Source organism: Osmia bicornis, chromosome 6 (assembly GCF_907164935.1).
Source record: "Osmia bicornis bicornis chromosome 6, iOsmBic2.1, whole genome shotgun sequence".
Lineage (NCBI taxonomy): Eukaryota > Metazoa > Arthropoda > Insecta > Hymenoptera > Megachilidae > Osmia > Osmia bicornis.
The window spans coordinates 9,726,108-9,739,254 of record NC_060221.1 but is presented as its reverse complement, the minus strand read 5'-3'; the positions used below and the strand labels follow the sequence as shown (position 1 = coordinate 9,739,254).

Genomic DNA, 13,147 nt, shown 5'->3' with positions numbered 1-13,147 from the left:
AATCACCTCTTAAAAAATTACTCGGTATGATTTTAAAGTGCTATGCTTGTAACAACGAGCGAGTAATATTACATAATTAAAATGACAATAATTAATCTTTCTACAGTAATACAAATTGTAAAAGAATTACTAATGTTATTGTAGATTCTCTTTAACTATTTCAACATAAAAAGTTAATTAACGTTTCTACACTGTTTCTCATTACCAAACTTATATTATACATTGATTACTTAATGAAGTTTATGAGGTGCAGAAAATTATTTATTCGTAATTATAAACTTTACTCATCAGCCTGAAAAGTCGTACAAGTTGCTTCAGCAAGTTTTTAAATTTTTTAAAAACTTTCATTGTTATTCAGCCAGTTTAACTTAGAACAGATATAATTAACGCTTTCATGTTATTTCGCATTATCAGTTATGTTACAGTTTTATTACTTGACACTTTAATGGTCGCTGTGTCTTCACACTACTATTCTTCGCCTTATTTCCATCTGCTCAATTAGATGTTACTTGTAATTTGAAAATTAGTAATTTCACGGCGTATACTAAATGAAGCTCTAGACTGAACTTTACTTTGGGGCAAACAAACTTATTAATTTTCTGTTTATACATTTTAATACTATTCGATGAGAAAAATTCAAAACTATAAATTTTGGTGAAATAACTCAAATGACTATACATAGATGTGTTTCGTACGTATTGAGTCAGATTAGGTTAGTTTTTCGACATCATTTTGATGCTCGTCTGTGCGGGCCAATCAAATTACAAAGAGAAGTCAATATGGCGTCAAACTAACCTGGAAAGTACGTTAAAAATGATGATTTTTATATATGTATTTTTAAACAGATGAATTCCCAAAGGTAAAACTTGAATTTTTCTCGTCGAATACAAAATACGTCAATAATTTTGTATGCCCGAGAGTAAAGTTCAATCAAACTCTGAAATACAATTTTCTATCAATAACTTTTGCAATTGCAAGTCATCAATTTTACAAAATATACAACTGTTAAAGTGTTAATAATTCTCATTACCATAGTCACGTTATAGACTAATTACTTAATGAATTGTGCAGGCTGCAAAGCATTATTTATCAGCAATTATAAACTTCATCCATCAGCCTGAACGAACGAACAAGTTGTCTCTATTAAAGGTTTCTTCGTGCCTTAATATAACTATAAATGATGTATGCTACATCGGCGACCCTCGCGTCATATTAGTTACGAATATAGCGGCCTATTAGCTCGGTATCAAAGCAGTGGAACCAACGAAGGTGGAGAAATGGGTCAAACTAACATTTTCTTTTTATGAAATATTGACGTTGATGGGAGACTGTGAAATTCAATTACGCCGACGGAAGCCTTAGTGGACATTTGATATTTCATGTGCACAATGCCTTGTGCAGCGTCGAAAGGCTCGGCTTAAAAGAGTTCCAGCTGTAGTCTTTGAACTTGAAATTCTACAGTCCACCAACGCGGATTTAATAAATAACGAGGCCTTTGCGGCGAGAAATGAGAAAAGATGTTGCCAAGAATTTTCCAATATTCCCTGACAATATTTCTTTCAACATTGTCTGTGTAACTACTTTGTTACGCTTGATGCGAAATAAAGCAAAATGAGGTTCTCTAAAGCAACTGCAATTCTGTCCACTTTAGTTAAACCGTCCTATTTATCATCTTTCATTTTTCAAGATATTTGAAAATATTTTTCAACTTTTAAGAAAAGATAAAATATTTTACATGCTTTAATTTACTTAATTTATTTGAATTACAAAATTCCTTTATTAATTTTTCTGATGTAGTTTGAAATGTTGATTAGGAAAATTGAACTAAGGGTGGTAGAATTGAGGAACTTCTGTAAATATACAGATTAAATTATACGTATCCATAAATTGCTAATGCAATAGTGAAATAATTTAATAAATAAGAAAAAGAGTTTACTGGAAAAAGGCATTTTTAACAAAATACCGTTTTCCAATTTAATTGTATACTAATCGGAAAAAGAGCATTTCTAAAATACTCTATACCTATTAGAAAAATTCTACAGGAATAATGAAGTTTATTTGATATTCATTTTATAAGCTATTCATCAACATTACAGTTTAATAAATAAATTAAAAAATCAATTTTGAAATTTTAACATTGCACTTAAAATTCGTTACGTATATTAGGTACATATATTTCAAGTAAATTACAAAATCGTAACTTACAGATCATGTTTTCTTAACCCCTTCATATTCACAAACAAGACATCTCGTAAACTGATTTTTTCTAAACGATTCTTTGGACAAGACATAAAATTGCAAATTTCGAAGCATAGAAAGTGTGATATGATTTGATGAAATAAAAATATAATAAAATAGTATTTATTATATATCAGTTAGAAATTAGAAGTTTCATGAAAACAATTACATAAACCGTTTATTAATGATTTTAATATACAATAACTAATAGCCAATTATAGCGTACAGTGATCCATCTTGAAATCTTTATAGCCTGATACCTTTTTAGTCAAAATGAACAAATTACATAAGGAAGAACCAAATGAGTTAGTGATATTATTTGAAAAAAATGAATTCTTTTAAAACAGTGCTTTAACTTTAAATGTTATTTGTGTTGCAGAAAATGGTTGCGGAAAAGTACGATAAGCTCGAACCTGAGCTGAAACAAGAACTCAAAAACATTGCCCAGCAAATCGTGGCACCAGGAAAGGGAATCCTAGCTGCTGATGAATCGACAACAACAATTGGCAAACGTTTAAAGGACATCAATGTTGAAAACACTGAAGAAAATCGTAAAGCATACAGACAACTTCTTTTCACCTCTGCAAAGGTATAGTCTATTAACGTCAACTTCCATTTTTATTATTGTGTAATTCGAAACTTAACAATGTAGTAGAAATTTAAAATAAAAAGAAGATAATCACCTTTTGCATAACAAATTTAAGAGCGAAGAATTCAATAATAATTAGAATAACTATAGAATTAGAATTAGTTTTTCTGTTTTAATGATTTAGTTGTTTTCAATTGTCTCCTAAACGATAAATTTAAGGAAAATAAATCTTTATTCTAATATGTTTAGATGCTTTTTAATTTATCTGATTACATAATTTCCATTAAATCTGTGGTTGTAACCAATGGTTCTTCCAAAGGATAATTTAATTAAGGATTTCCTTTGATTACTCGTTCAAGATAAATGATAAATGAGATTTCAGCAATTTTCAGAAGTGCCATTCCCATGCTTTGATCTATTAATTTTATCATCAAATTTCTCAAATTATTCAGTTTAATAATCATCTTACTGAAACATAAAGAGCAAGGACCTCTTGATTAGTTTCCAACCAAGTAATTAATTTATTCCCTCTGACTGACGATTTCTTTTATTCCATCAATTTAGGACGTTATTGGCCAGCACATCTCCGGTGTCATCTTGTTCCACGAGACTCTCTACCAGAAAGCCGATGATGGAACACCCTTCGTTGAGCTTTTGAAGCAACGTAACATCCTCCCCGGTATCAAGGTCGACACGGGTGTCGTGCCACTCTTTGGCACCAACGACGAGTGCACGACCCAAGGTCTCGACGGTCTTCAGGAACGTTGCATCCAGTACAAAAAGGATGGATGCCACTTCGCTAAGTGGCGTTGTGTGTTGAAGATCAAGAAAGACACCCCGAGCAAACTGGCTATCTTGGAAAACGCCAATGTTTTGGCTCGTTACGCTTCCATCTGCCAGAGTGCCAGGATCGTACCCATCGTCGAGCCTGAAATTTTGCCTGATGGTGACCACGACCTTGCTCGTTGCCAAGCGGTTACAGAGGAAGTTCTGGCCGCCGTTTACAAGGTGGGTGTAGCAATTTGCACATTAGTTGCATTGATTTGAAATTAATTCGGTTGAAACCATTTTGAGCTCATTGCTTCATAAATAGTGACATGTAAAGTGTTTTGAGTCATTGATATAAATTGTAACTTTAAAATAATAAAAAAGATGTTGGAAGATGAAATTAAAGTGGTATATTGATCTAGTAACACTCAAACTTTGTGTTTGCTATACATTTTTCTTCCATTCTTGGTGTTGCATCTAAAATTATAATTGGTTTCATTTGTATATATTTTCTTACTTTGTATTTCAATCCTTTTATAGTTAAGTAAACTTTATTCTTTATATTTATTTAAATTCCATGATACATTTTCTAGGCACTCAATGACCATCATGTGTACCTTGAGGGAACCCTGCTGAAACCAAACATGGTTACCCCAGGTCAGAGCTGCCCCAAGAAAGCTACTCCTCAAGAGATTGCAGCTGCCACAGTGACTGCTTTGTTGCGCACTGTGCCACCTGCAGTACCTGGTATCACCTTCCTTAGCGGTGGACAATCTGAGGAGGAGGCATCTGTGAACTTGGACGCCATCAACAAGTTCCCAGCCAACAAACCTTGGGCACTGACCTTCAGTTATGGTCGTGCTCTCCAGGCTTCTGTCCTCCGTGCATGGGGAGGCAAGAAGGAACAAATTAATGCTGGCCAACAAGAACTTATCAAGAGGGCTAAGGTAACTTTAATACCAACATCTCAGGTTTCCTTAAGTTTTCTATTGTTTTAATTTTAGAATAGTTTCTGTTTTAAAAAAATTTTTTTTTATTATACACTGTTGTGTACTAACGTAATTGTTTTTTATTTATGTTTCATTATTTCAACTGATATTCGTGAATAAAACTTTTTGTTTTATTTTTTATTAATTTTTTGCATGAATTTTGACTGAATTACTTTTTTTTAAATTTATTTTTTGTATGTATCTTGTTATTATTTTTCTCTGCATCTGTTACTTCTTCACACATTCCATTCATTTAATTGTAGCTTCCATAGTATTACGTTTTAGAAGTTATTCTTATGTTTTAGATTTTAGTCTTAGTTTTAGTTAGTCTCTTGATTTATTTATTTTTCTCTTTCTGTTTTATCATTTATTTTTGCATGTCTGTACATTGTGTGCTCATTTAGGCCAATAGTGCAGCTTCCCAAGGCAAATACGTTGCTGGCAGCATTGTCAGCGCAGCTGCAAATGTTTCTCTCCATGTGAAATCTCATGCCTATTAAACTCTTACTTTTCTTATTACTATACATAGTAAGTATTTAGTTTCTACATTTATTTCTTATTCTTTTACTTTGTAATACTAACAGTTATGTGATTGAATTAATGTTTGTAATTTAAATCAGCAATGGTTGTCAATAACATCTAGTATAACTAACTATGTCAAACGTTAAAAAGAATAACATCTAATAAGTATAATTTTCTGTTTATAGGCTAACAGTGAATCGGCACTTGGCAAGTACGCAGGTGGCGTGACGGGAGCTGCCGGTGATGCCGCACTTTTCGTCGCAAACCATGCGTATTAAAATTAATTTCTAGCACATCGATAAGGATTTCCGTTAGACAATTAGATCGTTCGTGGAACATCGCCAACGCCGATCACCGTTGCTGGCATGAAAACATTACCATCGACAGTGAAGATGAAAAACGAATGAAGACTCAAGGCAATTCGAAACACTTGAAACACTCGAAACACAATGCATTCGCACAGTCGCTGTATAGTTTTACATTTAACACGATCAGTGAACGGAAATCGATTCAATTTTAACCTGTCGCGATAATTGGCACATTTCCACGTGATTTTAATCAATCAGATTTTAATGCTTTTCAACGTATACAGTAGCTAAAGAATGTGTTGTGTTTCAATGCGAGATCAAATCTTATATGTACTCAGGATCATGAAATGTCTGCCCGACGTCGTTGACCATGATTGACTCCTAATCATTTCAAGAAAAGCTAAATATGAACGATTTTTACTCTTCTTGCTTTCTATTTTTCTCCTGCGCTATCCATTTTTCCTTTGACTTTCATCCTTATCCCTGTATTTCGCTAGGATTATGTAAAGCGACGAAGAGTGTTTAACGTGTATCTTCATCGTGCGTGTCGTTCCAAGCTCGTCGCGAGAACCTCTGACGAGCAAATATTGATAATGATTGGGAGAACATGGTCAACGTGTACTCATACGAGCCTAATAGGCGATATTAATCAGGAAGAGATGCTTTATTTCAATCGTGAACAGATTTCGCGACATTCGAATCACGCACGCGTTATTATATTCTGTAATACTACAATAAAAAGCAGATATATATATTATATATATTGTCAATGTCGTTATTATATTCTACGTGTATAAAAAAAAAGATACAAGAAAAACAGAAAAAAAAAGATAAAGTAAAGATACATATTAAATGTTGTTTGTTAGCGAATGAGTCGAATATTATGAAGTAATATTATGTCATCTACTTATACAATATGTGTATCTTATTAATAGATATTTAAGTAACGTATTGAAAAGTATCTCGTACATCGATGTTATATCTACTATTTTCATTGTAATCTAGGTCACCAAATACACTGTGGAGGGTATTTAATGTGTTTTTTATTTCAACGCCTGTCCGAGTACATTGACTTCTAATTCGGTGTAATGTTAATAATGAAATATTAATCGTTGAAATTCCTTTGTATCAATTATAACTATATGAGGAAAGCTTTGATATTTATCTACTATTAAAATAGTTTTCGTTGCTGTGTGGTCATAATTGAAATTAATTTCAATTAAATTCAGTAATAATTTAAGGTTTGCAAACATTAAATGTCTCTTTAGATAATAAACACAATATTTTCGATTATCAGAGGAAATTTAGTATTACTATTATTAAAAGAAATAAAATGCTGTTCGTACTGTTAAGGTATTTGGGTTGAAAATTAATTAGTTTGAAAACTATTCTAGGGAGAGGCTTATTGTTAGGCCCTTTCATGTCTCTGTTTAGACTGTTTAGAGCTATAGCTGACACCATTACCTGGGACACTCTATGTATTTGTGAAACTACTCTTTCTAAATTAATTTCAAATGTTTTGCCGTTTTAGTTGAATTGTAATTTGATAGCAAAATAGTTAAATAATAATACAAAAATAATAATCAATATTTCTTAACAATAAAAAAAAACACAGAAGATGATTACAGAAAAAAAAATGTTATTTCTCTGATATTCGTGTATAAATTGCTAACATTTGCATTTTTGTTAAAAGAAATATGAGGCATTCAAAATTATGTTATTTTACCTGCAACGATAATCTTCATATATGCAATTCACTCCAAGTATAACAGTTTGGAGTAAAAAAGTTCACTTCAGTTTACATATTATTTTACACGATAGTTTAAAATGTGCACAGAACGATCAATACGATCATCTTTCGTAAAATTTCGCGCCAATTGTCCGTGACTGAAGCAAGAAACTAGTTCCTTAACTCGTCGTAAGAGAACACTAGATACAGTTGACACTGGAGAATTAGTTTTTTCGGCGGGAAGTACCGGCTTTTACATACTTCGTTGCACTTTTTCAAAAAGTTTTGCTGTTCAATTAAATTCTTAGTATCAATACTGTTCATTACATGGATTACGAGGCATATTTACGAAGCAGACAATATGGGTGAGTTTATTATCCCTAATTTTATGATAATATTAGTAGTTTAAAGAAATTATGAACAATTATATTCATTTTAACAATAAGCAGTCGTTGCAAAACAATTCCTTTTGGAATATGTAATACAAATACGTACTTATGTAAATTAGTATTTTCAATTTCCTTGAATAATTTTCGTATCCTTTGAACACGTATTTACATCATTGGCGTAATTAAGAAAGGATTTATTACGATAGAAGTTATTAGAATTTTATTATATGAGTGAGAATATTATTACTACGAAGTGAAACATGGACGGCACTAAGCCAAAGATTCACATATACATATAATGTTTTCATAAATATCAATGGTAAACTAAGCATGAAAGATAACATAAAAGCACTGTCGTAAGAATAAAAAATATTCTATGATCCCTCCGTTTTTAGGTTAAAGGACTGTAGAAAAAGTAGATACCTGCATTTATTGATCGATAAATTTTTATCATTAGATTTTTATTTTACATTTTTCTCATTTTATTTAGCATTTTCGTTATTTATTATAACTGTTATATATGTACAAAATTGTTAATATAATATGGAAATGTAAACGAAATATTGGTTATTTATAATATTATTGATTATATCTTTTAAAGTTTAATTGAAAATATAAAGTATACAGAGTGACTCAAGTTGGGCAGTACAAATGGGTAGGGGGTGATTCTATAAGCAAAAATGTTTTTTTCGGTTGAACTTTCGTTTATGAGAAAATTTAGTTCGAAAATTCAAGTACATGTGCACTTACAAGAGGAGTACCTAACGTGTATCTCACTGATGTACTGAATTTTTGGTTATTGTTATTAATTATCATTATCAATTTGATCAGTATGATATCAGAATGAGTATACTTATTATTTAATGTGATTTAGGATCTGAAATTGTTAGTCATTAGTAAATGTTTCATAATATTTAAAAGTTCATTTGAGGTTATCTTTTTGCTCGTAATAAACTAACAATATAAACCTTGTCTTATCCGTGTTGTAAACTATATAGATAATGCTATGGGTTCACGTTCAAAGTGTAACTGAAATCTATAATATAAAGAAATTTATTACGGTCAGGGAATAAAGTACGCTGTGGCAACTTCGAAAGTTCCTTATACTTTATTACGGTCTGCTAAATATTGCTCTTCAATAAGGGTTGATTGACCGTGGAGAAAGATGAACATCGCCCATTTAAAAAGACGATCAATTTTATTGTATAGTGTTATATGTATTAGATTATGTTATAAACTCATGCCGTTTTTTACATTAACATTTAAAATAAAATATTGAACATATTTTTGAATATTATAAAGGAACTTTTCTTTTCGAAATTTTATTGACTATTTATTTGTTTAGCACGAGGCCCTCTTAACGAGGAATTAGCAAGCGCCTATTGTGTTTATTAATTTGAAACCGTTTTTAATTAAATATTTCACAAGAATGAAACTCAAAAATCGTTGCAAATCACATTTGCAGTAATTCTTTAAACTAAAACCTTATAACTGTTAAAATGAGACAAGGAAATTAAAGTTAATAAAACACAGATTTCATGTGATTGTTTTTTGTTTAGAATATACGTTTACAATTATTTATTTGTGTTAAGTTCATGCAAATTATCTTTAGCAGAATAGATTGTATTCAAAATAAATCATTCGCTTATATAAATTTAAAATTTCCTTACAGATGTAATAATTTACTATTACAAATTCAATTATATTATACATACAAGGAAGTTTGTGGAAATTGCATGGGCGTGTAAATTTAGCTTAAGGCATTGATCGTAATCAGTAGCTCATTAGTGACTCATCAGTAGCTCATCACTAGCAATATGGACAATCTATCGCCATACGTGAATTATGTGTTCAAATATTCGATTATTCGAAATTTAACGGTACATTTAGTACAATACACAGTTTAAACGCTTCGAATTACTAAAATATTAAAAATTGACATTTGAATTATACTAGTATTCAAATACTAATCTTCAAATCTATTAATATTCTACTAATATTCTTTTTGGTTTTATTTGTGTTCTACTCGTATTGTTTTCGGTTCTACTAATATTTAAATCTACTAGTAGAATACGAGTATTCTTTTTCATTTTTTTCGGTTCTACTAATATTCAAATTTACTAATATTCCAATCTCTTAGTATTCGATTGGTATTCATTTTGGTTCTACTAGTATTCAAATATCAGTTTTAAAATTTACTAGTATTCTAGTAGTATTGTGTTTAATTCTACTAATGTTTAAATACTAGTGTTCGAACATGTATTTGGATTTTCGTAAGAAGCCTTAACTGATACATATTTCTATTAACCTATTCGCTGTCATGTTGGTCACCGGTGACATTACAAATTTGATTTGGTTATTAGGTGTAGAAATTAATTCGGTGCCTTTAGCATTACTCCTTTTTAATCACTATTTTATATTTGAATATTTTTCCGTGCTTCCATGAACTTGAAAAATGACGCGGAAATATAATAACTATAACAGTTATTTTAGTAATTCAAATGACCATCATTTTTTAAAAATAAATCTTTAATTAAAATAAAGAAAAAGCACTGAATTAATTTCTACATCTAAGAAACAATTAAGGAATATAAACAATACGATAATTCTAAATATTATAAAAATAACATTAATACTATTACCTAAATAACAAATCGAAGTATTGTACTAAAACACTAATTTTTAATATCTTCAATAATCCATTTTATCCTCTGTCTGACTATATGTGGTTAATTCTACTGTGGCGGTCAGCGTGTTGACACATTGACTCTCACAGTAGAAACAGCCAACCGGCGCAGTAAATTAATACGTTGATTGCTATAGGTGAAATGGCTATATGTATTATGGCACGGTGTAAATTAAATCGTCAATCATTCAAGCTATGTCTGCTTCATTTTTCAGTTTAAGCTTTCTGATTATTATGTCTCATAAATCTTATAATATTATGAACTATTTTTCTAATTTTTTCTCTTTTATTTATTCAGTTACATTGAATTAAGATGTTAAGAGAGTTTAAGAAAAAGTAAAAATATTTATCAGAACCTTTGGGAATTTTTTAAATAATCAAATGAAAACAGCCTTTTTCAGGGGTAATTAACGGTAATTAAACTATAACACTTTTTTATTTAAAAAATTGGTTTAGCCTACATTGTCCATAGATTGGGGGAATGACAGACATCTGTAGAGGCAAAGTGAATCAAGTAATTCTTGAACCTTCTCTCTGAGTAGTTAACCGTGTACAGGGGTGTAATTAGCTCCTATATATTTCCAGTGTAAAATGTAAGGAAAAAACTGTAACTGCTAGATGTAAAGAAATTAGCAATTAAAAAATTTGTATTAGTCTGGGATGTATTTCTATCCTTATATACAGAGAGAATGTTAAACAACACACAAAAAATTATTTAGACAAAGATAAAAACGTACAAAAATTAGACAACTTTCAAATTCGAATTACATTATATTACAGAAATTATCTGTAATTCTTTTTGTTTTCATGTATGGATTGCAGTTGACAAAACATATTAGATCGCATCGTTTAACGTTTTAACAGTCTAGTTATATGTATATCCTTCTTAATAATCCTTTTCCATATTCTTAGTATTTTTAGTACAGAAAGAACCTGTCTTTATTTAAACTCTTCTTAAGTCAAGAGGAACTGAATACTTAACTTTCATTACCTCTATGATCATTATTTTATTTCATTTATTATAGAAAGGCAGATAAAAATATGAAATTTGAGTTATAATTAATACGTTCTGAGGCTTTCGGATGTAAGCCGTGTCCAGAAGGGAGATGTTACCAACGTTTCGCTAGCATTGCAGCTAGCTTCTTCAGGGATCAGAAGACGCACAGATAGTGATGTGCGTCAGGAAATTATTCGGTATATATAGTACTCGTGCTCACGTTCCGGATCAGTGATCAGCCAATCAGGTTTTGGCTGGTTAGCTGGTGATCAGTTAAAAATGGGAGGAGGTTGGTCCAGATCGGACTTACAATTAGCTGAAAATCCGTGTCCCTGTTGATGTTGTTCGGATTTTTCATAATTCATAATCTTAATAGATTCTCTGTATTTCCGCGGGTAGTATTGTTAGCTATGACGGTGATTTTGTCAAAAAGAATCTTGTGTCCTGTGGTTAGCTAATGTTCTGCTACGGCGCGCCGCGGCGGACTGCACGGATCCTAATCTGTTGCACCTCTCGTGTTCTGCGAGCCGTGTGTTGACGCTCCTCCCAGTTTCTCCGATGTAAACTTTTCCACATGAGCAAAATATTTTGTATACCCCTGAAGAACTTAGTTTCGGGAGGGGTCCTTGGGAGAGGTAAGGATTGGTCGATCTTGGTATGTATCGGTGCGGAAGATGGTCCTGATATTGTTGGACCTGAGGATTCTGCCGATGTGGTTCGTGATGCCTGCTATGTAAAGGGAGACATATGGTTTTAAAGGTTTTTGAGTTGTTGGGTGGTTAGACTGGGATGTGGGTGTTTTTGGAGTCAGTACTGATCAGCTGATCAGCTAAAACCTGATTGGCTGATCACTGATCCGGAACGTGAGCACGGGTACTATATATACCGAGTGAGTTCCTGACCCCTGAGGAAGCTAGCTGCAATGCTGGCGAAACGTCGGGAACATCTCCCTTCTGGACACGACTTACACCCAAAAGCCTCAGAAAGTATTAACAACTTACCGGGCCCTGAAAGCCTCAAATCTTCAATTTGAGTTATAATTAAATTTAACTATTAATCATTAAAAATAAGCTTATATAGAATATAACAAACAAAGATTTTGTATTTACTACTTTAATGCATATTTTCAAGAAACAACAGAAAAAATGTTCTTGTTAAAGAAGATACATTGTTATCGGAACAAACACGACTATGGGTACAAACAAATGTTTGTTATTATTGTTAGGGAAGAGTTCATTGTTGTAAAGTTGCAAATAACATTTTGTGGGTTCCTTTTATTCATTAGTTTGTATTCCTCTATGCATTCCTATTATTAGGAATATTAAGGATCAATTTTTTACCCTTCGGACGGGTAAATATTTATCCAAAAAATAATTTTTTCGATATCCTGTGTAGTTTACGAGTTATAAGCTCGTAAGTAAAAAGGGTGACTCGGATAAAAGGGATAGTTTCTCCCTTAACGTGTAACAATGGCACCAATCAATTACGGAAAAGTTCTTAGATTAATCCTCAACACTAAAATTACCAAATGAGTCAAAATGACAGATTTTAAATCTTTTATTTTAAATTATAAAATTTATTAACCCTTTGACTGCTATGAAGGCACATATGCGTTAGGGGAAAGCTGTCGGTGCCGACTATGGGTGCACCTATGTATGCGTCCGTACTTTATTCCTTGTAGGTATATCTGATTTTTAATCATAATTGTAAGGAACGACGAAGGTCGGGTTCAAGAGCGATATCGCCCTTACTTTCAAAGAATCGGACCGCATCTTCTGTCGCGCCGCGACCGTTACAATTCCCCAAAACCCGCGGTAGGGGTACGGGTGTGGGATATTTAGGAGCACGAGTGAGGCCGGAAAAAGAAGTCTGTGTGATGCCGTCGCCACGCCAACAATGCTTATTGTCAGCACTACTATATGATATATATTA

At 31.9% G+C, this 13,147-nt stretch overlaps 1 protein-coding gene across 3 annotated transcripts in view; it reads left to right on the top strand.

Moving 5' to 3' along the window:
* The window catches only part of LOC114880964 (fructose-bisphosphate aldolase), a 28,621-nt gene extending 22,177 nt beyond the window's left edge, over positions 1 to 6,444 (top strand). For 2 of the 3 annotated variants that reach the window (XM_029197520.2, XM_029197521.2), the window contains exons 2-6: positions 2,618 to 2,827; positions 3,392 to 3,835; positions 4,189 to 4,542; positions 4,989 to 5,112; positions 5,292 to 5,383. In XM_029197520.2, coding sequence (XP_029053353.1) covers positions 2,621 to 2,827; positions 3,392 to 3,835; positions 4,189 to 4,542; positions 4,989 to 5,084 — 1,101 coding nt within the window. In that variant the 5' untranslated portion in view covers positions 2,618 to 2,620 and the 3' untranslated portion in view covers positions 5,085 to 5,112; positions 5,292 to 5,383. Of the gene's footprint in view, positions 1 to 2,617; positions 2,828 to 3,391; positions 3,836 to 4,188; positions 4,543 to 4,988; positions 5,113 to 5,291 lie in introns of all 3 variants that reach the window. The other variant, XM_029197522.2, reaches the window with a different exon arrangement.
* Positions 6,445 to 13,147: the final 6,703 nt, after the last annotated feature.